At 37.1% G+C, this 24,914-nt stretch overlaps 2 protein-coding genes and 1 long non-coding RNA gene across 7 annotated transcripts; 2 read left to right on the top strand and 1 right to left on the bottom strand.

The window, feature by feature from the left end:
- Nucleotides 1-1,812: 1,812 nt before the first annotated feature.
- On the top strand, nucleotides 1,813-8,587 carry LOC126589996 (uncharacterized). 4 transcript variants are annotated; one of them, XM_050255470.1, is made up of 4 exons: nucleotides 1,813-2,063; nucleotides 5,468-6,945; nucleotides 7,063-7,162; nucleotides 7,230-8,587. In XM_050255470.1, exon 4 carries the CDS (start codon nucleotides 7,403-7,405, stop codon nucleotides 8,528-8,530), a length of 1,128 nt encoding a protein of 375 aa, XP_050111427.1. In that variant the 5' UTR covers nucleotides 1,813-2,063; nucleotides 5,468-6,945; nucleotides 7,063-7,162; nucleotides 7,230-7,402; the 3' UTR covers nucleotides 8,531-8,587. The 4 variants fall into 4 exon arrangements, with proteins under 4 accessions (XP_050111427.1, XP_050111425.1, XP_050111426.1 ...); XM_050255468.1 differs by having other exon boundaries at nucleotides 7,032-7,162; XM_050255469.1 differs by having other exon boundaries at nucleotides 7,063-8,587.
- LOC126590006 (uncharacterized) lies at nucleotides 2,072-5,015 on the bottom strand. 2 transcript variants are annotated; one of them, XR_007612024.1, is made up of 4 exons: nucleotides 4,836-5,015; nucleotides 4,631-4,752; nucleotides 3,807-3,865; nucleotides 2,072-2,874 (listed from the first exon to the last, which is right to left on the bottom strand). It is a non-coding gene; the product is annotated as an uncharacterized LOC126590006 (long non-coding RNA). The 2 variants fall into 2 exon arrangements; XR_007612023.1 differs by lacking the exon at nucleotides 2,072-2,874 and having other exon boundaries at nucleotides 3,284-3,865.
- A 6,994-nt stretch (nucleotides 8,588-15,581) lies between the features above and the next one.
- LOC126589994 (probable LRR receptor-like serine/threonine-protein kinase At1g53430) lies at nucleotides 15,582-23,765 on the top strand. The gene is made up of 24 exons (XM_050255464.1): nucleotides 15,582-16,011; nucleotides 18,108-18,279; nucleotides 18,353-18,424; nucleotides 18,540-18,608; nucleotides 18,711-18,776; nucleotides 18,858-18,929; nucleotides 19,148-19,219; nucleotides 19,303-19,374; nucleotides 19,493-19,564; nucleotides 19,687-19,755; nucleotides 19,843-19,914; nucleotides 20,016-20,087; nucleotides 20,197-20,262; nucleotides 20,409-20,468; nucleotides 20,601-20,636; nucleotides 20,723-20,766; nucleotides 20,861-21,228; nucleotides 21,357-21,555; nucleotides 21,643-21,777; nucleotides 21,855-21,976; nucleotides 22,174-22,384; nucleotides 22,457-22,694; nucleotides 22,909-23,059; nucleotides 23,192-23,765. Exons 1-24 carry the CDS (start codon nucleotides 15,897-15,899, stop codon nucleotides 23,597-23,599), a joined length of 3,033 nt encoding a protein of 1,010 aa, XP_050111421.1. The 5' UTR covers nucleotides 15,582-15,896; the 3' UTR covers nucleotides 23,600-23,765.
- The last annotated feature ends 1,149 nt before the right edge of the window (nucleotides 23,766-24,914 follow it).

The raw sequence follows: 24,914 nt of genomic DNA, 5'->3' as shown, positions 1-24,914 counted from the left end.
CAGATGATTGATGAGAAAGCACTAGAGCGTAACTTGTGTGCAGAAGGCCGGACAGGTCACAGAGGTGACTCCGGCAGAGTGAGAGTGATAGATTTTGAGCTCTAGGTTCAACCGTGCAGGGCTATTAGAGGGCCTCCGGTTGATTACTTTCTTGCACCTGATATGATTATTGTTGATGCATCCATACTTAACTGTTGAATTAGACATGGCATGGCATGATTGATAAAGAAAAATGTTGAGATAGTAAAAATGAAGTTTTGAGAATATATATGTATATTTATATTTTACATTTCTGGGAAATTATACAGGTTTTACGGAGAGGGGTTATAACGTTTTGAGAAATGTTTGGATTTGGAAAAGAATTGTTTTACTGACCCACTCAATTTTGGTTTTGCGCCCCTCCAGGTTCAGGAATCACAAAGGTGTGGTGACTACGAGGAATTCGACGGTGTTCTGACAGATTGGACAAAATTAGGACTCACCTTCGGGTGTATCAACTTATAAATTGTATCTTAAAGCTTCCGTACTGTGCAAATGGTTACGTCACTCTCACGTGACGGCCAGCATGCCCTCCTTCGGGACGGGGTGTGTCATAAAGGCTACAAGGAAGTGTAAAAATGCTTGTCAAAATATTTGTCCCTTGATCCTATCACACACACACACACACACACACACACACACACACACACACACATATATATATATAAATAGCATAGTCTTAAAAATCGATATTATCGGCGATATTTCGCCGATAATATCGTTATTTTGACCGGCCGATATTTTTTTTACTAAAATTAAAATATCTTTAAAATATCGCGATAATATCGCTAATATCGCGATATTATCGATATTAGCGATAATATCGCGATATTCGTCGTCGTCGCCGCCGGCGGGAGGTGAGAAAGGGAGGAGGAAACCACAGGTGGTGGGTACGAGCTGAACAACAGCAAAATCACGTCCCCCAGGGTGTAGAGAGACCGTAAAAAGCCCCCAAGCAACTCGACGGAGTTGCAGAGAAGAGATGGGGGGGGAGAACCGGAGAAGATTCGAGTTCGAGAGACTGAGGGAGAAGAAGAAGGATGGAGAGACTGAGGGAATGATCCAGATCGAGATCAAGATTCGAGAGAATCTGAGGTGATGAGGTGACCCAGCATATTGGACGGACTACGGAGAGACCGGACCGAGGGAGAGAAGGAGACGAAGAGACCGAGGGAGAGACGGAGACGGAAGGCTCTGTGTTCTCTGCTTGTTGCATGTGCGTGTGAAGGAGACGGAGAGACCGAGGGAGAGAAGGAGATGGAGAGACCGAGGGAGAGAGAGAAGGATCCAGAAAGGTATGCGTGTGTGCTTGTTGCGTGTTGCGTGTGCGTGTGCGTGTGTGCGTGTGCGTGTGTCTGTGTTGCATCGTGTGTGTCAGAGTGTTGCAGATGTGAAAATAGGTGAATGTGTGTGTTGCAGAGTGTTGCAGAGGTGAAAATAGGTGAAAATAATTTTGCACCCAGAGGTGAAAAGATGTGAAAATAATGTGCCCGTGACTGTGAGATGTTAGGTTAGTGTGAGTGTGTGTGTGCCAATAATTTTGCAAATAAATCCAAAGAAAACCCACTGAAACTGAACCAAACTGTCATATGCCCATATTGCCATACAGGCATGTAGCCTTACACCTTCAAATCACATGAGAATCATTTTCCGTGAAAAAAATCTTGACAAGACAAAAAGATATATCCGTGTGTGAAAAAAATAGTGACAAGACAAAAATGTATGGTGGAGTCGTTTCTCACTGTCAAACCCATATGTGTGTGTAAAAAAAAAACACTGCCAAAAGTTCAAAACCGTGTGCGTCCCAAAGGTGGAGTATCAGATCATCACACATTTTTTTACCCTTCGAAAATTGAAAAACCTCTATTACACATTTTCGTTTCTTTTTCTTCCCTTAGCCCTTTCAGATCCTTTCCAAAACCTTTTCTCTCTCATTTATTCACAGACGGCAAGCTGCAGATGATCGTCGAGGTTTTGCTGCTGCTACGTACGACATCGAAAGTTCCAGATTTGTTACATTTAAGGTAAGTGTACAAACTTACATTTATATTATTGTAATTTATACAACAACAAAAAAATTTGTGTGGACACATGCATGAGATTCTTTAATTTCACATCCGCACACTATAGTAAATGAACTTTCCAACACCAAAAGAGGGGCAAAACATTTACTAACTTTGCTTTATGGCTTTGTTCGAGCTCGTTTGCTTCTGATTATCCATTTTGATTAAACAATTTCTACATACCTCCCACGAAAAGGGTCCATAATCAATCCTTTTAGTCTCCATTTTCAAAGAAAATAAAAGAAACGGCAAGGAAAAGAAAAGGAAAGAATAAACAATTTTAAAAGTTTTAAAACACTTTTCTCAAAAAAAAAAAAAAAAAAAAAAAAGGTTTTAAAACACTAAAAAAGAAAGAAGTTTGTCTAGAACACTTTATTAATTCTTAACAATTTGTAATAATATATAATACAAACACTAGTTAAGTTGGATATATAGATAATGTACATATATAAGGAGGTTAATTATACAAAAAAAAATTGTGTAGACCCGTGCATGTGATCTAAGAACCAAATAATATGTTAATTTTTTGAAGTAATTAAGTAATGTTGTATAATTATTCCCTAGGATAATTTTAATATGTTTAATGACACACCCCGTCCCGAAGGAGGGCATGCTGGCCGTCACGTGAGAGTGACGTAACCATTTGCACAGTACGGAAGCTTTAAGATACCATTTATAAGTTGATACACCCGAAGGTGAGTCCTAATTTTGTCCAATCTGTCAGAACACCGTCGAATTCCTCGTAGTCACCACACCTTTGTGATTCCTGAACCTGGAGGGGCGCAAAACCAAAATTGAGTGGGTCAGTAAAACAATTCTTTTCCAAATCCAAACATTTCTCAAAACGTTGTAACCCCTCTCCGTAAAACCTGTATACTTTCCCAGAAATGTAAAATATAAATATATACATATATATTCTCAATACTTCAATTCATTAGCTCAACATTTTTCAGTACAAATATGCCATGCCATGTCGGAATTCAACAGTTAAGTATGAATGCATCAACAATAATTATATCAGGTGCAAGAAGTAATCAACCGGAGGCCCTCTAATAGCCCTGTACGGTTGAACCTAGAGCTCAAAATCTATCACTCTCACTCTGCCGGAGTCACCTCTGTGACCTGTAAGGCCTTCTGCACATAAGTTACGCTCTAGTGCTTCTCTTATCAATCATCTGTGCACATAATCTAAGGTCACCCACCAGTCGAAATCTCACTAACACTCTTCGACTGGCCCGTCGCACCCACTCCGCGTGGACTGTGCGACCAGCATCTACTTGGATCCAAGGCGAGCGTGCGATGCGGTGAATACTATAAGCACTAAACTATGGTGCAGGATTTGAGCTCAATATACATCAACATCATCATAACAGTAATTAAATACTCACCTGATACTCACCTGTGCGTCCGCCGCACCATTCATTCATATGCATCATATCTCAATTCATGCTTTTCATATCATTTCATGCATGGCAATTCGATTCACATTTCTATATACTTTTCATATACTTTTATGCATAGCATCTCAATTCACATTTTTCGTATAATTCTATATACTTTTTGCGTACTTCTATGCATGGCATTTCAACTAATATATCTCATATACTTTTATACATTTTCATTTAAAGCATAATTTCATGCATTTTCAATTTCTGGGAAAACGGCAAGTATATATGTATACGGAAAACAAAACTGCCCACTCACCTGGAGTTCGCCCTACAACTCCCTAGCACAATACGCCAAGGCGTCATGACGATTGGCGCCTAAAACAATAATCAATTCCAACCTCAGAATTCATATCGATAGAATATATAACTTATATAAAATACGTCACTACGTAGTTCGATCCGGAAGATCCACCACTTAGATTTTAAATCCATAACTTCCAGAGGTCCACAATATATCTCTAGGACAACATCCTAAAATTTCATCACCATCCAACGGTCGGATCTCCGTCAATTAACAAAACTAAGTGACGGTTTACATTCTATCTTATGAACTTACAACTCCAATTCCGGAAGATCCGTAAATCGGATTCCCGATCCGTAAGTTCCTATAATCCTCAAATATTACGTATTGCAACGTATCAAAGTTTGGTGATGATCCAACGGTCGGATCGTCAATTCATATTTTCACCTAAATGCAAAAACTATAAAACGTTATTTGAACACCTAACCAACAATCCTTAATAACTTTCTCATACGGTGCTCAATTTGGGTATATGAATATACCACAGTGATCTACTCGACGTCACGGACGTCGACATATTTTTAAAATAATTTTTTTACTGTAGCACGCGCCCCCACGCGCGAAGGAAGGCACGGGTCCACGCGCACCCACGCGCACCTTCTTCCTCACGAGTTCGCCGGACTGGTTTTTCTCCGGTGGCCGGATTCTGGGCATTTTTCAAATGCCTTGTTCTCCTTCGTTTCTTACCCATTTTCTTCGTATAATATATCAAATTGAAGCCCCAAACATGTAGAATCACAATATACTACTTTAAAGCTCTAAAAACCATGAAATATCACCGGAAAAATTCCAAGAAAACAGGCCAAAGATGAACCACGTGATCCCGGCGTCCAAATCCTTCAAACGAAGCACTCCGAGCTTCCTTGGGACCTCACTAAGCTCACTATGAGCTTGGATTGTCCTAAAAATCAACCAACAAAAAGTTCATGAATAGTGCCAAACTCGGACCTCGAGTTTTCAACGGGAAAACGAAGGATTCCTTACCTGAAAATGGTGTCTACGTGATCGTGGAGGTTCCAGGAGTTCGATGGTGGTTTCAAATTGAACGATGGTAGAAGTTTTATATGGTTTTGGAGCTTGCCCGTGTGAGTTCGAAGGAGAGAGAGACAGAACTGAGAGAAATCGTGAGGGAGGAGAGAGAGAGGGACAATGTTACGGGTTATGGGGAGGGTTTTGAGGTGTGGGGATCCCACATGTCCAACCCAATCCCAATTTCATAAATTCCAACATAAAAATCCAAACTTAAGCCTAGTTTAAGTTCCTAAAACCAAATAACTTAGGAACTTTAAGTAAAACCAATTGTTAAATTTTCGCCCCTTAGTCCCGTTTAAGGGCATTTTCGTCTTTTCACGTCCTCGGAATTAAAATTCCTGGACGGGCTGTGACATTTAATGTTATTTATTATTTTATTATCAAAATGGTTATTATTCATTAATATTAGGTTTTATTATTCCATATTTTTTTTTATAATTTCTACACCTTACAATCATTTTGTTTACTTCCTATTTAATTCTTTTGTAGAATAACTTTATTATTTAGGTTCTCTTATATAACCGTCACTACTATATTTTTTGGCCAAAAAATAATTGCCTAATTTCCATGCAAAATAAATACAGGTACGTTTAAGATGTCAAAACGTGATCCAGCTTGGGAACATGGAGACCCAATAGACGGAAACAAACATGGCACAATTTGCAAATATTGTGGTCATGTAATGAAGAGTGGCGGAGTGACACGACCTAAGCACCATCTTAGTGGATTAGATCCAGGACATAATGTCCAACGATGCGATAGTGTCCGCCCAGAAGTGAAGGCATTCATCACCACATTATTAAAAAATAAAAAACACCAGAAGGAAAAAAAAGCATATGGAATGGAAAATATTCGAGCTGGGCTACGAGGAGAAGGCATTGGCCAAGCGGTTGACAGTGATGATGATGACGATGAGGATGAATGTGATGATGACATGAGACCTGAAGAACGGCGCAGTTTCAAACAAACATTACGTGCCTCCAAACAGTCAGCATGGGAAAGAGAACACCTTCATAAAATTCCTAATAGAGGACAAGGTTCCGGGACAAGTGGTGGTGTACAAATGAGACGGGGAGGCAGTCTTAGAGAATCACAACCAACACCACCAATAGCCCCAAGTTTATATAACTCAACATGCCGGTGTTGGAGTACAACCTCCCACTCCCTATGAGGTAAGAAACAAATATTTGGAAATTGAGCATAAAGACATTGGCGAGTATGTTAACAAGTTGAGGTCAAAGTGGGAAACTAATGGTTGCACAATCATGTGTGACGGATGGACTGGCCCAACCAGATTGTCTATCATAAACTTTATGGTATACTCCAAGGGAAAGACAATTTTTTTTAAGTCCGTTGATACTTCAGATCATATAAAGAACTACAAGTATATTTACAAGTTATTGAGGGATGTAATCATGGAGGTGGGAGAGCATAATGTTGTCTAAGTCGTGACCGACAACGGTTCTGCATTTATCAAAGCTGGAAAAAAGTTAATGAAGCATCATAATGTGTTTTGGACATCATGTGCAGCACATTGTATTGATCTCATGTTTGAGGCAATGGGGAAGAGAGAGAATATTGCTAATGTTGTAAAAAGAGCTAGAACGATCACAAATTATATTTACAACCACAGTTGGTTGTTAGCAAAGATGCGTGAATTTTGCAAAGGAGAAATTATTCGTCCAGCTACCACTCGATTCGCCACCAACTATATTGCATTAGACAGCCTACTTAAGAAGAAAGCAAGGTTGAAGCAACTATTCACTAGTGATGATTGGGCCAACCACAATTTCAGCCGCTCAAATGCAGGTCGTATGGTGGAAAGTATAATGCTTGATCATGCTTTTTGGAATTCAATCAGAACATGTGTGCCAACTGTTTGAACCTCTTTACAAGGTTTTACGGATTATTGACACAGAAGTGTATCCTACTATGGGGGCAACATATGAGTTGATGCGTGTAGTGAAGGAGGAATTGGAAAGAAAACCTGGTGCAAGGTGGGTCATAAAGATAATTGATGACCGATGGTATAAAGCATTATACCACGATTTGCATGCAGCAGGTATAAATTATGTCGTAATTTGCAATTCATTTCTTTAGTTGCATAAGTATTTTTTCTCTTATTAGCGTATGTGTTTCTTTGAACAGTATATTATTTGAATCTTCGATACCAATACAGACCCGGTGTTGGAGATGATGGTGCCCTTATACGTGTTGTACATAATGTATACTCTAAATTGGACCCTGCATCACCAGAAGTTGGCCAATTTAGAAATGAGGTACACAATTACTTAAATTATAATAATTACTTTGTTGGATTAAACTAACACGATTTATTGAATTCAGCTAACATGGTTTAAAGATGCAAGAAGAACTTTTGGAGAACCAACATCAATTGCTGCTCGAACAACAATGTCTAATAGTGAGTGTAAACATATTTCACTATAAGTTTATAATAGAATTTGTTCGAGTTATTAGGCTTATCAACATTGTTTTTCATTGTAACTGAATGGTGGATCATGTATGGGACCGATGCACCAACTGTGAGAAAGTTAGCAATCAAAGTATTATCACAAACAGCTTCCTCATCTGCTTGTGAACGAAATTGGAGCACATTTGCACTCATACACACAAAGCAAATAAATAGGTTGACTCATAGTAGGTTGGAAAAATTAGTTTATTGCTACTACAACATGAAGCTTCAAATTCGAGATAAGGAAGCAGAAATAGATCATGTCGACCGTGGTGACCCACTAGATGTGTTTGATATTGTTGGTGAAGATGATGATACAGAGGGTAACCAACTTTATCAATGGATTAGACCTCTTCATTTAGATGATGATGAAGGCAACCCAGCTCCCAGAGTTGCTGAAGAAGCACGTAATGAAGGGATAAATGTAGAAAGAGTATTAGAGGAGGAGGTGGGATCTAGCAGCACTGACTCTTTGGAAGAACTTTTGCGCCCAAGACCAAGAAACACTGGAATTCCACCTTCTTCCAATCCTACACAACCACAACATCGTGCTGATACTAATGATAGCTCTAGTACAAGATCAGGAGACTCACCTACCACCGGAGGTGGGAATGATGAAGGATACAATGGAGCTGGAGGTAGTGGTGGTGGATATGGAAACTATTATGGACCACCTCCCGGATTTATGACCCCCTTCACTGGTGAGGCAAACTTCACGCATGCAACACAGGATGATGACCATGGCAGTAGGCGGGCAGGACCAGGAATTGGTGCCATAGGGAAGGACTATACTCGTAGAGAAAGAGGCAAGGGGATTTTGTCAAGTCAAGAAGATGACTCATTATCTAGAACTTCGGACTCTGTTGGAGTGGGAAGTAGTAACTATGGTTATACTTATAACCAACCATTTCCCTACCCTTCATATCACATTCCTGTTGGGATGGAATCGAGCGACTCATGGAAACAATCCCAAACTCAATCTTCAAATGATTTTGCTTATGGACAACCTCAACCAATCTCAGATCCATATGGGTGGCATGTTAACAATTACATGCAAAACTATTTAGGGGATTTATCATTTGATAACTACTCTTCACAATACACTCACTCTACACATAGAGATGATGAAGATAGTGAAAATTTTGAACCTCATAGGAACTCTATGTGGTACTAAAGTGTAAAATATTGTACTAATTCATTATATATAAATGATTATGGTGTGTTTAGACTTCTTTCATTAATTACTACATATTTTCTACACTCACAATGTTTGTCAGCTCACTATATAATCAACTTGATAATGTTAAATCCATCATGCAATGCATTTCCTTCCAATTTTTTGTGATAAACTAATAGATAATTGACTAAATAAACATTCTGCAAAGTTTCAATAAAAATTTTCAAGTTTTTCTTACAATTTCCGTGGTTTCCATGTAATTTTTATCGATATCGATATTATCCCGATATTTCCATCGATATTTCCGTGTTTTCGGACTACCGATATTACCGATATTTAATACCTTGATAAATAGTAGTTTGTTGTGCAAAACATATCATTTAACCTTATTAATTCAATTTTATAGGTACTTCTTCTGAAAAATAAGATTATAGCAATACGTAAAAATAGGTGGCCCGGGCCGATCCAAGTTAGTCATAGATGAGCACATTCAGGCTCAAGCTCGTCATTAGCTATTTTATTTAACTTAATAGATAATTATAATTGTTAATATATATATTTTAGTGTTTTCAAATACTTTTTTTTACAAGATAAATTTGTTCTTTCCCAATGCAAGTGCCATCTTTATCCAATCTAATGCAAACGATATGTAAATTTGTAAAAATTTGTAACTTAATAATGTATTGTAGCCTTTGAATTGGAGATGCCATAGACCAATGACTACCACGATTATTATTATTATTTTTTTTTTCAAAAGAAAGGATAATTGGTGGCAAACTACGGTTAATTTTTATCTCTTGTAATAACCAGTTGTTTACAAGAATAACATTTGTGACGGTCCCAGTATTAAAGTTCTTTGGAAATAAATATCATAGAGACAAATCCTTTTTAAAATACTAAAAATCAAATTTTCAAAAACACTACCAAATGACCATGGTTTAAGACTTACCTCGCCTCGCACCCCTAGCTTTTTTAATGTTTATAGTTTTTATGACCTGTGTCTTACGAGAAGAGATTGGTGAGTTTATTTTTTACCTTGAGTGTAAAATTGTTGATGTTTATATTTTGTTTATACCTTTGTACCTTATTGGTTCTCTCTGTAATTTATATAGCAAACATTACAATTGAAAGTTCGATAATTTATATAGCAAACATTACAATTGAAAGTTCGATGAGGTAAAGATATTGTAGTGCAAGCTTAAATTTGTTGAATATGTGCTTAAGAATGAGATAAGCACAGTAAATGCAATCAAGGATGCCGAAGACAATATCATCTATATATTGAAAATGAAGGCTGAATTGATCGATGAGCTAACAAAGAACGATTTATTGCCTCACTTCAAGGATTGTGCGCCAATTGAAGCTACAAAAGATTATAAGTTGTTAACATCCATGGATTTTGAGACATTCACTATAGAGGGGTGTACGTGATGCCATTTAAAACGACTTGGATAAGGCCAACACAAACTGGGTTAAGTTGGAATTTGCAGAGAATGCAAAATCATTATGGTTGAAAGATTTGGTACATCTTACAAAAAGAAATATAGATACATTTTACATGAAATATATGGTGCAGTTTACAGAAACAATTTGGTACATTGTACATTTTACATATAAAAATTAGTACATTTTACATAAAAATTTGGTACATTGTACATAAAATATTGGTACATAAATAATTGGTACGTTTTATATAAAAAATTGGTATATTGTACTTTGGTACATTCATATATATATTTTTACATTGTATTGTGTATTTATATGTGGCTTTCCATTATTGTAATGCCATTTCAAAATGTAGGCCTACCATGCCTTCAATCGTGAGCATGCTTGAATATGTGGTTACTATTCAAGAGTTCATCTTAGATCCAAATCACTCATCAAGTAGCCGAAAGACCTACCATGCATGCAGTTGTGAGCATGCTCATGGTGTTAATAGAAGAGTTAAATAAGTTTTTCAGCATGGTAATTGTTACGTGTAAATTCATTTTTTTCCATAACCTTAAGTGCATAAATTACGTACAATATGAGCACATAAGTATAATATAAATAGTAGTGTGATGTGCAAGACACAATATTTAACTTTATTAATTCAATTTTAAGGCACTTCTTCTGATAAATAAGGTTACAACGTAAGAGTAGGCGGACTAGGCCGACCTAGTTTAGTCATAGATGAACACATTTCGGGCTCAAGCCCGTTATTGGCTATCTTAACTGAATTAATAGATAATTATAAATATTAATAGAATTTTTAGTTTCAACTATTTTTTTTAATAAGATAAATTCCTTCTTTCAGTGCCAACTTTTATCCAATCTAATTCAGAACAATATGAAAATTTTAACTTAATGATGATGTAGCCTTTGAATTGGAGATGCCAGGGACCAATATTCACCATGATTGTTTTCGTTCTCTTGTAATACCTGGCCGCTTACAAGAATAGCATGTGTGACAGTTCTTATCATTAAAGTCTTTTGGAAATGAATATCATAGAGTCAAATCATTTTTAAAATACTAAAATTAATTTTTCAAAAACACTACCAAATGGCCATGTCCCTAAAGATTAGATTAGTCCTCTCAGACAAGAATAGAAAAAAAAATCCCCTAGGCATTTTTCCTATTGTGCCAAAGATTTAGTCCAAGTGAGTGATCCTGTTAGCACAATCCAATCCCTCACTCCATCTTTCGTTACTGGTGTTTCAGTATAGATACTCTTAAAAGCTCAACGCTTAAGGAACTTTCTTGTGAATAATTATGAAGAGAAAAAAATACAAGCACAATGATGATCTACAAAGTAATGCACACACAACTATGATTCATGTAAGTAATTCCGTCCCCTTCTTTATTTGTTGCATTATCGATTACAATCAATAAGATATGTTACTGAGATTAAATATCGTGTTTATTATTTATTTTGCGTTGAATATTTAATTATTATAATTGAATTAATCCCAATTATATGCTCGGAAACCTTCATATATTAATTTTGTTGTCTTTATCTATTTTTTGTTTATCATTCCTCACATAATAAGCATGTTAAAGCTCAAAACTAGTGAGGCTTACAAATGTTGAATAAGAGTTGGTCCCTTAGTGGATTTTGGCTTTTGCAATTAAGGAAATGGACATTAAGTGGTTCACCCCATAAAATTAGGTTACGTCCACTTATTTTTATTTATTTATTTATCATGAACTGAATTACAAGTAGCGCTTGGCTATAGAACAATATATCTGTCTCTTAATTCGTCCAACCCCTTTTAAGGAGAAATTTTTAGTTGTGACGGGAACACGGATGATACACACGTGTTTTTATGCAAGTGGTGGAAAATTTTAATTTTTAAGTTATTAATCTTTTAATACACATAACCCACCATTTATACAGGGGCACGTGGTGTACCACCTTGTGTGACGGTCACATTGAAAAATCTCTCCTTTTTAAGGGGCTCTTTGTCTCCTTTTAGAGCAACTCCAGCGTTGCAAAGGCCCCTTAGGGTTATTCACTATTGAATCCACCCGGTGAACAGTAAATGCCCTTAATGAACAATAATTGCCTTTTGCATCTCCACCCCTACACTGAATAGCCATGGCAATAGGCAATAAAATATTAATATTTTTATTATAAAATAATACAAAATAATTTTATTTGTAATTTCGGATAAGGTATCATGATCGTCGTTGGTAAGAATACACATTGATTCCACACCCATCCACAACCACCTACTCGTAGTCTCCACTGATTCTGGCCAATATTCCGTTGCCGACGCCATTTTTAATTCCAATCTCTGTTTACCTCTCTGTCCTCCATTCTCTCTCCTCGTCCTCCTTTTTGTCTCTCCTGTTTGTTTCTCCATCTCCCACTAGATCCACCGCACAGGTGGTCAGAATCTTGTAGGCCTTCGAATCAGTGTCGGTGTCATCGATTTCAGTTGGAGATATAGCGATTGTTTGAGACAAAATAGAGGAGGATGGAGAAGCAAACAGAGACAAAGAAATAGGAGATGGAGGGACGCCAACGTCGGTGAGAAGATCGGAAGTGGTGGCGTCAAGGCCTATAGGTGCCTTAATAACATGGTTGACGTCGCCCTGACGTCAGCCTTGCATCATCTCCACCTCGGGTTCTCGGGCCAACGATTCCTGCCGAGCCTCTCCCTCGGGCCCCCTTTCATCCACACGCCTTGCATGGGCTGGAGCTTTTAGCTTTGGCTATTGGGTTGGTGGAATGGTCGGTCCATCGGGTTAAAGAGCATGGTGGAGTTACTATTATAGGCATTCTCCTGAGTCCCTTTTTCTTCTTGAACATCTCACTTTCCATGCATTTAATACGAATGCATTGACTTGACCTAACAAGTTGTCATCCTCTTCTTTGGCCAACACGTGGCAACGATGTGGCTTCTTCCTAGATCCACTTGTGTCCGTCTTGGAGAAAGTTTTTTATTGTGACGAGAATACGAGTGGTACACCATGTGTTTTTATATAAATGATGAAATTTTTTATTTTTTTTAAGTTATTAACTTTTTAACACATATATCCTACCATTTGTATAGTGACACATAGTGTACCATCTCGTATTCTCGTCACACTTAAAAATCTCTCCTCATCTTGAAATGGGAGTATGATTCTCTCCCTTCTTATTATCATCCATTTCCATCCCCTCTACTTACATTCTTCTTTTTGTCTTATTCTCTATATAAAAAAATTCAAAACAAGATGTAGACGTAGCGTAATCGCAACCGTTGGGAATGAAATGAGAGAAAGATTAGAAGGGGAGACAATCCTGCTCCCTTGGAATGAGCCGGTCGAGCGCCTTGCTCGGCGACGGCGATGTAGTTGGTGGAAGTCTGTACTCGAGAGCCCCATATGTCAACATTTATGCCATTTTGTAGGCTTTCTGGCACCTATGTAACTATTATTTGACTCAAAGTTAACATCTGAATAGGCATGTCTCCGCTGCCCCTAGGTCCTCGTGCCTAAAAGTTGTCAGAGATGACTTCACCCTTCAGCGCTCAAGAATGGCTTCCAGGGGAAGTGCTCGGAGTGATCGAATACTAGACACTCGAATGCCCTGAGTCCTTCGAGGCGCTCGACCTCACTTTTTCCAGGTTCTCTGGGCCTTGACTTTCCTTGGGCCTATGTTCTCTCGGCCTATCAAGGTTAAAAGGACCCTACTTTAGCAAGGTCAAGGAAGCCCTGTATGTATGTCTTTATTGTAATGAAGTTGAAATCTTGATTAAAAAAATTAAAATCACAGTGATGAAAATTTAATTGAAGGATACCTAAAACGGAAAAGGTATTTGTAAAAAGACAAATACTTGCATTCACCTCATGGGGTGCACCACCTCATCCAGCCCTCAAGATTAACCTTTTTTAGTTGTACGAATTTATAATTGAAATTGTTTAATTTCTCAATCATCATTTAAAAATTTGTTTGAATTGGAGATCGTTAGTCATTTATATGTATCAAATACATGGACGGTTCATCATGAATATGTTACTTAGTAGCAACATTATCATTTTGTCCAATTAATATGGATACCTAAATGACCTTTGAACTTGAATTTGTATGCAGTTGTCAATTTCCCTCCAGAACTTTCATTTTAGCTGATTACGCCCTTGAACTTTTTTAATTAGCCAATTTCCCCCTTGAACTTGAATTTTAGCCGGTTACCCCTTGAACTTTTATAAATAGCCAATCCTCCCCTAGCGTTAGATTTTAAAAAACTTTCATTCAATTTTTCATCAATCCAATTTTTCATCCTTTTTGCCTTCATACAGTTGTCATGTGTTGTTTCCATGACCAAGATAGATGGATGGAAAATTGGATGAAATTTTTTAAAATCTAACACCAGGGGGAAATTGGCTATTTATAAAAGTTCAAGGGGGTAACAACTAAAATTATAATTCAATGGGAGAATTGCCTAATTATAAAAGTTCAAAAGGGTAATCAGATAAAATTAAAGTTTAGGGGGAATTGTCAGCTCTATATAAGTTCAGGAGGTAAATAGACAAAGATGCCTAGATAATAATTAAGAAAATAGTGATTGTAATTATGAAATTTGTATGGTAAAATAATTTTTGTTATTACGGGTGGACAATGTGGTAAATCCCATGGGGTGGATGCAAAATTTTTTATTTCTTTTTTGGACAAAGATGCAAAAAATTTTCTTTGTCAAATATGTAGTTACCAGTCAGGATAATTTTTTTTTCTATTAAAAAAAATTTTCAGGTTCGAATCTTGTGAATGACGAGTTTAAAACTAATTACAATAATTTCTTATGATCGACTCACTGTGTGATTTAGGCCAAAAATCTCACTCCTTGGCAAAATAATATTTTTGTATAAAAGAATGAAAGTTTTAGACAATACATAAAAAATTTCATCAAAATGAACACAAATTTACACACCATACATCATAGACCGGATTGATTTTTACACCTTTTTTTTTTCTTCCATCACTCTATCTTTTTAGTCATAGAATTGAACGAATCAATGATAAATCAATAGTTTGAAGCAAAAGAAATAAGTTTAAAAAATGAGTCTCTAAAAGTCACAACACGTTTTGTTCAAAAAAAAAAAAAAAGTCACAACATGTATTGGAACATCACATTTCTTTGGGTAATGTTATAGAAACTAAATTTGTAGACAAAATTTTAGAAGCTAAAGAACATGAAAGTTGATGATTGATTTATTATTTAAGCGTTGATAAACGTGCTCATTCCTATTAGTGACACATCATTTAGTTTGCAAATTTAGTCTTCCTAGCATTATCTCAGTTCTTCGTTGAGTAATGTTAAGGAGACTAAATTTGTAAACTAAATAATGTGTCACTAATAGGAAATGAGCACGTTTCTACGTTTAAGTAATATTCCAATCATCAACTTCTATGTTATTTAATTTACAAATTTAATCTCTCTATAGCATGAGTCTTTTTCATTTTGGTCAAGGTGCTTTAAAGGAAGGCGGGCGGAGGGATACCGCAGAAACTGTAAAAACTTTTGCGTGTTATTTTATTGACCGCCACGTCCAATGCATTTGACGCTTTCCATAACCACAAAGCAAAAACACTGTAATTTTTCTCTCCCTCCTTGTGGGCGGGCCGGCGGCCCTCTCTCTGTCTCTCTTTCGCATCTCTTTCCTTTTGACTCCTTAAATTGTATATGAACCAGAATCTCCCTCTCTCTATCTCTCTCTCTTCATAAAACATACTCACTCACCTCTTTGTCTCTTTCCCTCCACACCAAAAACCAACCACGCCCTCTGTTTCTTTCTATTTCCGTTTTGTTGTCGTTTGTTGAATGTAAAGACAATAAGATTGGAATTTGGTTTTGCTGTAAACATCGAAGAAAAGCAGTTATTGTGTCCTGGGGGAAAATGAGATTCATGTTTACGAGTTCCGAGATTGTTTTCGTTCTTCTGCTGGGGTTTCTGGCTTTGAGTTGCTTCACTGAGTTCGAATCGAATGCTCAACTTTTGCCTCTGGAAGAAGGTAAGTGCTATAATCCTTCATTCTCGCTTTAATTTTTTTTTTAAATTTTAACTGCAAATATTTTCTAGGTTTTTGGGTTTAGCGTTCATTAAGGAGGGCATTGCATTGCAGTTGGTTTTGTGTTGTGAGTTGTGACAACGTCTCTGTTTGGTTGCTAAGAAAATTGCAAAAAAGCAAGGAGATTGAATTCCCTTGCATCTGTGTTGTGCTAACTGCTCTATGTTTCTAGTTTCTCTGGCTCGCTGTCAATGTCGTTTCTCTTTTTGGTCCATGAATTTTCATAAAACAGTTGCAAACCAAAATATAATTGGGGAACCGCAACTGTTAGCATCAGAGATTTAAAATCTTTCTACTCAACTTTTCTTCATTTTAAAACGAACATTTTTTGTTTTTGGCTTAAGAAGATCAGTTTCAACCGTATTTCTGTATAAATATTCCCATTTCTTTGTTTTACACATAGGATCCTCATCTTAGGGGAATGATTTATGAACGAGTTTATTATTATCGTGACGTTTTTGTCAAATAAAATAATATCACGTATAAACATTTTTTCAACATGACATTATAATATAAAATCAGAATGCTACGGGGACAATAATTCTGTTTCATGCCACATGCATGGTCTTCCCAGTTGGCTCTGTGCTATTTGTCTCTGATGATAAGGGACATAATAGTCCTTATATAATTCACATGAGTACAAGTTGCAAAATGGGCAGTCCATCTGTCTGCACTGATGTTACATGTCTTGAAACCTTGAGGGATATGTGGGCATAGGCCAGTTCCAAATCTACAAAATCTTCTTTCTTTTTCATAAAATAAAAAATAATAATTTTAATTTAATTATCTTCATGGTTGAATTTAATTTAATTCAATTATCTTTATCTGTTTTGTTTGTAGCATATTTGATTATCATATAGCAAAATGTTGTAGGTTGATTGCCTCACAAGTGTCCAATAATTACATAATGCGGCAATTTCTTAATACCAATGATTGCGTAATGTGTCCATCAAAACAAAATGACAAACGATTTACTATTTTTTTAATAAACAATAATATTTACACTAAGCAGATAAGGAAGTGGACTAAGTCTCACAATGAGTTAGCAATAATGTGGTTTAAATTACTCTTTGGCGAAAATCGAACGCAAGACCTCACTTACCAGCTATAAGAGAAATACCACTAGACAGTAGTACTAAATGGCTGTCGGCCAATATACTATTTAAAATATTAAATTATGAATTATATTATTTTCCTGGATAGAGTTTCACAATTAATTTTAGGTCGACCGGAATTAGGTTATAGTTGAGTTGGACGACTACGTAAATGCCTTGGAAGCGTGAACAGGGGCACATGATCTAGTTTTCTGACTAAATGGTCAGACCCAAACAGAGGATATTTTTAAATATATATGAATATTGACCATTAATTTTCTGCATATTGAATTTTGACCACGTGATGTTCTGCAAGTTGCTTCCAAGACTCTGCTATATTGTTTTGGTGTTGGCTGAAAAGTCTTCTACCAGAACTCGTCAATATATTACGAAATATTTGTTCAAATTTGTCAATAAATCCCACGGAAATATAATTTTATAACCTCTATTTAATATCGTAATCGTAAGAACCTCATAGCCGTTTGTATATGACAAGACTGTATATATTTTAAATTACTTAAACTATGAGTCAGGATATTTGAATTTGGTTACAAGCGGGCATACTGTCTTGACCTTCTGGCCGGAGCAGTTTGATGCTTCGATATGGGTCCCAAATTACCCATAAAACCTCAGTGTTGTAATGTGATTTGGGTTGGTAATGTTGATTCTGAAGATGATGTTAAGTGTGGGTTTGTGCTTGGGTTGGGTGTGACGTGAATTCATGGGTGCGGTGAATAGTATTGATTAGCCGTAAACACGACGTAAACTAATTTCATCAAAAGTTGGGTGCGATGAGTAGTTTTATAGGCAGCAATAAAAAGCACTAAATAGCTTAATTGGTTGTTGAAGTGGTAGAATTGTGTTATTTTAGTTACCTCTAATCTTTGTTTCTCTAACTGAACCTATTTGCTTAATATCGCTAATCGATATTTGCATACGTTGCAGTGAAAATTCTTGAAACAATTTCCAAAAAGTTACACAACACTCACTGGAACATCAGCCAAAGTTCTTGCCAAGATGGTGGAGCAGGCTTCTACAAATACTTCACTGATGATATTCTGAGCAATGTCACTTGCAACTGTTCCTTTCCAAGCAACACTTGCCATGTCACAATCATGTATGACTTTGTTGGTCTGAAGTTCTATTGTTCCTTTCTAATTATTAGTTTTGCTTAAATGTTGGTTTTATAGTGAGATGAAGGGTCTCAATTTAACTGGAGTTATACCTGAGGAACTCGGAAATCTTACACATCTGGAAGCAATGTAAGTGATACACATTTTACGTTTTTTGTCTCTCAGCTTATTGAATTTGTTTATGCACGTTAGCTGGAGTACGGACTGTGGAGATGAATTTCTATTGTTTATCCGTATTAAACAGTGATCTCACTCGCAATTACATCAATGGATCAATCCCTGCAAGCCTCTCCCGTGCTCCTTTTCGCGCTCTGTAAGTGATGCCTTCGTATCACCGAGACCTTAAGTAATGGTCGTGTGGCTACCTTTAGCATGTGTAGGCCTAACATGTAATTTAACTGTTGGTATGCTGCAGGAATCTTTTGGGAAATCGACTCAGTGGTTCAATTCCCATTGATGGCTTTACTATGCTTACAGAGTTGTAAGTATTGCAATGTTCTTTGCTTATTGACAAAAAGAGAAGGAATGTGCATAACCTTGACTGCCAAATTGCATTTTCCAGGGTGTTGGAAGATAATCAGTTTGAAGGGCGTCTTCCCCAAAACATCGGAAAGCTGACCAACTTAAAAAGACTGTAAGACAAAATTCTCATTTCTATTCGTCGTTGAAATCTTTCATTAATTAATTATCCAAACAATGCAGAAAACTTTTGTTGATTAATCAGAAATTTTCTATCAGACTATGCTCTTCATGTACATATGATTAGGGTCAGCTCCTTGTTACGTATGTAAATACCGGAGAAATCTATCAGCTTCGAAATAAATGCATAACCGTCTCTTTCATTTTCCACAGCCTTCTTTCTGCCAACAATTTTACAGGGACTATACCAGATTCATATGGAAACCTAAAGAACTTAACTGATTTGTAAGTGATGTGGCACGACTCGATTGTTTAGATGTGTAGTATTCTTGAACAGACAATTTCTCATCTTCTTTTACTGCCTGCAGTAGGATAGATGGGAGCCAATTATCAGGGAAGATACCGAATTTTATTGGAAACTGGACCAAACTTGAAAGACTGTGCGTGCTGCTCCTCATTATATTCATCTCCCATCATTCACTTCTTTAAATCAAGTTTTTGAATGTTGGTTAATGTTTATACTGTTTCCGCTGAAGAATTATATTAAATCTACTGCAGTGATATGCAAGGCACATCCTTGGAAGGCCCTATACCTTCGATCATATCTTCGTTGAAAAACTTAACTGAATTGTGAGATCACCGCTCCTCTATCTTGTAATTACATGTTTAGGGTATTGATCTAAAGATTGGTTGCTAATTCGAAATCTGCAACAATAAAAAAATAAATATTTCTGATGTGTCCTTTGTATCAGGAGAATATCTGATTTAAACGGAAGTTCACCGTTTCCTAATTTGGAAGATATGAAGGATATCGAGCTAGTGTGAGTATAACACAGCCCTATCAAAATTCTACTTCCGTGTAATTAGTAATGCAATTATGCTAATTTATGTTTGCATCTATGACTCAGGACTCTGAGAAACTGTTCAATTAGTGGTACAATCCCAAATTATTTTGGCGAGCTGAGAAAATTAAAAACATTGTGAGTGCTTTTAGAATCAATATACTTATAGATGCATAAATTTATCGTCACCACACTGATGTAAGCTAGTATGATGGCTTTTTCCTCTGTCTAACTTGTAGAGACCTGAGCTTTAACAACTTGACTGGTGAAATTCCACAAACGATTCAGCGTGTTGACACTCTAGATTATATGTAAGTCAATCAAATAAAAGAAGCGTTCGTTTATTCGAGCAAATGCTTCGTGTTTTATCTATTCCTTGAGTTAGTTATGTCCACTGATCTTAAGAATTTGAGCTTGCAGGTTTTTGACCAACAACTCACTCACCGGAGAAGTACCAACCTGGATATTAAACAGCAAATATAGCTTGTCAGTCTATAATCTTTTACTAGTCTATGAAGTTCTGTTTATCTGTGTTTATTTCTTTATGTGCAAAATGCTAGCCAACTTCGATTTCAATTATGCTTCTCTATGAATCTAGAGTTGTAATCAATCCCATGTAAAATCTGTTGCAGGGACTTGTCTTACAACAATTTTACAGGATCGCCTTCTGTTAGTTGCCAACAGTTGACTGTGTAAGTCTGTTAATATCCAAACCCAAGTACTGTATTCTTTCTATGTTATTCTCCCAAGTCGTTATGTACTTATTACATGCTCTTTCTTCGTTGGATATTGTTTACTAGCTAATTCCCTTGATTATTAAACAGGAATTTAGTTTCTAGTTATTCGTCTTCAGAAAACTTGTAAGTTTTCTAAAACTTTTACTTCTCTTGTCATCAACCTTTGCAAGATGTATGTATGACTAAGCCTTAATTCTTTCAATGCATAGATGGTGCTTAAAGAAGGATCTCCCTTGCTCGTCAAAACCGAAACGTGAGTTTAGGTTCATTTAATTTTCTTCTTCCATGACCATGCAACAACTTATGTCATTTATAAATTTCTAAAACGATTCTTGTCGCACCTATAGACCATTCCATATTTATCAATTGCGGAGGGAGGAAGATGGAGTTCGAGGGTAATGAATACGAAGAGGACTTGAGCACTGTGGGACAATCACACTTCATTTCAACATCTGAAAAATGGGGTTATAGTAGTACAGGGGTATACATGAACAAGGATAAAGCAGATTACATCGCAACAAACACATTTTCTCTTAATGTGGATGGTCCAGACTTTTATCAAACGGCTCGCCTTTCTCCTCTCTCACTCAAGTACTATGGCCTTTGCATGTTAAAGGGTAGTTACAAAGTTCAGCTCCACTTTTCCGAAATAATGTATACTGATGACCAGACATTCAGCAGCCTTGGGAAGCGCATATTTGACATCTCAATTCAAGTGAGTACGAGTGGATTTTTATTATTGTTGAATTTTCGTCTATATGCTGGTTTTACAAGATTTGGTTTGGCTATTGAGTAAATTCGGTGGAAGCTAGCAAGTAATGTTGTAGTTTGATTCTTGCGCAGGGGAATTTGGTTTGGAAGGATTTCAATATTATGGAGGAAGCAGGAGGTGTTGGTAAGGTTGTCGTCAAAGAATTGGATAATGTTATTGTCCACGGCAGCACTCTAGAGATTCACTTATACTGGGCAGGGAAAGGAACTACTGCCATTCCCAACAGAGGTGTCTATGGGCCTCTTATATCTGCAATTACTGTGACACCAAGTAAGTTTCACCCGTGTTGTAGGATTTTTTTTTTTTTTTTCCCCTACTCGCATGCCTCTTAACTTCATCAGAACTTTTACTTCTCAGATTTTAAGGTTGATACTGGGGGGCTATCTGCTGGTGCTATTGCCGGTATTGTAGTAGCATCATTTGTGTCTGTTGTATTGGTTTTGGTAATCCTCCGAAAGGCTGGTTACTTAGGGGGTAAAGATGAAGATGAAGGTAAGGATAATCTCTGCATATAAATTTTTTCATATGCCTCATTGTATGTTATTTTCTAAAATTCTTCCTTGTGGCAGAACTGCGTCGTGGGTTGGAACAAAAAACTGGTTATTTTACTCTACGACAAATTAAAGCAGCCACTGGTAACTTTGATCCTACAAACAAGATTGGTGAAGGAGGTTTTGGGCCTGTTTACAAGGTAATGATTACTTCAACAATATTATTTTTCACATTTGGTGTTGGCAGTAATAGCACGAATGTGAAATTTAATGATTATTAGCGCAAGAAATAGTTCCCTCCAAAACCCGTCTTCTGCCAGAGAGAGAGCTTGTTGGACTGATAGAGAAATATGTTTTCTATAGATGTGAATTTGAAATAACCTTCCTCAATTCGTAGGGTGTACTGTCAGATGGTTCTATCATTGCTGTTAAGCAGCTCTCGGCCAAATCAAAGCAAGGCAACCGTGAATTTGTTAACGAGATAGGCATGATATCAGCTTTGCAGCACCCAAATCTCGTGAGGCTTTTCGGTTGCTGTATTGAAGGAAACCAGTTGTTGCTTATATATGAATACATGGAAAACAATAGTCTTGCGCGCGCGCTTTTTGGTAAACACTTGCAACATCTTGAGCAGAATGTCAAATTTGGTATTTGTATCTGATTTCTCTGTAAATATGTAGGTCGTGAGGAACAACGGCTACATTTGGACTGGAAAACAAGAAAGAGGATATGCTTGGGGATAGCACGTGGATTAGCTTACCTTCACGAAGAATCAGTATTGAAAATTGTGCATAGGGATATAAAGGCAACCAATGTGCTGCTTGATAAGGATCTAAATGCCAAGATATCTGACTTCGGTTTAGCTAAGCTGGATGAAGAAGAAAACACGCATATCAGCACACGAATAGCTGGAACAATGTGAGTGTTATCTCTCACATATATGAACTTCACTATAATGCATTAGTATGATTGCTTTACAACATTCAGTGTTAGCAGAAGGTCAGGAAGACAGCATGGTTTATGTATCCAAGGATATTGATACCCTAATTTATATACGCTTCTCTTAGCCTTTGTTCGCTGTTGATTTATGGCACCACACTCAATGATCTGGAGTTATATGCTATTTCTGCAGAGGTTATATGGCTCCTGAATACGCAATGAGAGGTTACTTAACTGACAAGGCAGATGTTTACAGTTTTGGTATCGTTGCCTTAGAAATTGTTAGTGGAAAGAGCAACACGGGTTACAAGCCAAAGGAGGAGTTCGTGTATCTTCTTGATGGGGTAAGTTTTATCCATTCTACTCCATAATCCTTAGAAGATCTTCCGGGTCCGCTCTTCATGTTATGAACATTCAAAATGTCCTTAAAATAAACAAAATTTATATGTTCTAAGAGGTGCTAAATGTTTGTGAAGGCCTATGTTCTACAAGAGCAAGGAAACATGCTAGAACTCGTGGATCCAGATCTTGGTTCAAACTACTCTAAAACGGAGGCGATGACAATGCTGAACCTGGCGCTCTTATGCACAAATCCATCTCCCACTCTCAGACCAACCATGTCTTCTGTAGTAAGCATGCTTGAAGGCAAAACTCCAGTTCAAGCACCAATGAAGCGCGGTCCAGTGGAACAAGATGCAAGGTTTAAGGCCTTTGAGAGGCTATCACAAGACAGTCAAACCAACGTTTCCATGTTCTCACAAGATAGTCATGTACGAGGCACATCAATGGAGGGTCCATGGGTTGATTCCTCGGTTTCTCTTCCTAGTAAGGATGAGAACATGGAACATTCCTCAACAAGCAAGCTACTTAATAATTTACAGTGATGAAAAGCTGAAGAAATGAAGGTTTGGAAATTATTTTTTCTCAAATTCAATTGGTCCATATTTTTTTTAAAGGAGATTATGAGACAAATATGTTTTGAAGTTATTGAAGAAGAATTGGTTTCTTGATTTTATTCTACCAGTTAATGTCAATATTATATTTCTTCCACATTTGGTGCAAAGAAACCTGCATTTTCTTTCTTCACCCTCACAATCAAATTGTGGCATGCTGTGTGAAATTTGATGCTGCTCGTCGTGAAATTGTTCAGCCACATTCCCCCGAACATCTCTTCAAGTGTTCAGTGGACTGGTGTTAAGAGATAAATGCTGGGTGTGATTACAGCTCCCTAGAAAATAGTGTTCAAGTATCATTTTCATACATTTCAATCGCCAAATGACATGACATTGTTGTACATATACATCAAAATCCAACATTTTTTACGAACGATAGAATTTACAATGGGATAAACCTCCGCAGAAAAGTTATGTATCAAATCAAACTCATCATAAATATGTATCATCCTCACATTTATGTGAGTTGAATCGGGGATATCCTCCAACTAAGCAGAAACAACTACCAGTAGACAAAATACGAGTTTAGTTTCGAGATTCAACGTTCAAGATTTGTTTTGATGTATCATCCATTACTCCAATCAAGTTGGTGAAAGAAAACAATCTGGAAATTCCTAATTGAGCTAGCCGGCGATTCACCTGGGTAGGTGTGCCACTAGCCAACAGACAGATAACACTCCCACTATCGCTCAAAGTTTTTGAAGATTTCTTAGATTGAGACATGAACAAGTCCAGTGTTGAATTGTGTGTCATGATGCGCCATCCAATCTGAACCGCCTAAGTTATTGCCACGTCATCTCTTTCCCGCCTATAAGGGGTCCTCCATACAGTTATTATAGTTGCAAATTGCAATCCTTTCACTCCCTAGTCTAACTGTATCCAGTTTTTGTTCTAATTCATCACCATGGATGAGCCAGAAATTCTTGATACCGGTCTTCCTGGAGATCATCGTTTCTTAAAAACCCAGAATGGTTTATGGAGTTTCGATACCAAATGTGACTTGAATTCACACAAATTGTTCAATGTCCTGAAATGTTCTGTGCTGAAACTAGCTCTAGATGGAGCTCACAAGGTGATCATGGACTGAAGGACGCTGAAACCTAGCTTTGCTGCATGCAAATCTCGCTCGGGGTCAGGTAGTGAACATGGAGAAGAAAGGAGGCCTGGTTCGGATTGGAGTGTGAAAAATGAGGTTGAAGAAAGAAGAGATTTTATCAATTTGGCCGAAATGGTAAATTCTCCATTA

The sequence above is a fragment of the Malus sylvestris genome, chromosome 11 (assembly GCF_916048215.2).
Source record: "Malus sylvestris chromosome 11, drMalSylv7.2, whole genome shotgun sequence".
Taxonomy (NCBI): Eukaryota; Viridiplantae; Streptophyta; class Magnoliopsida; order Rosales; family Rosaceae; genus Malus; species Malus sylvestris.
Note: the sequence above shows the minus strand (reverse complement) of the source record. Positions and strands in the feature narration are given on the sequence as shown.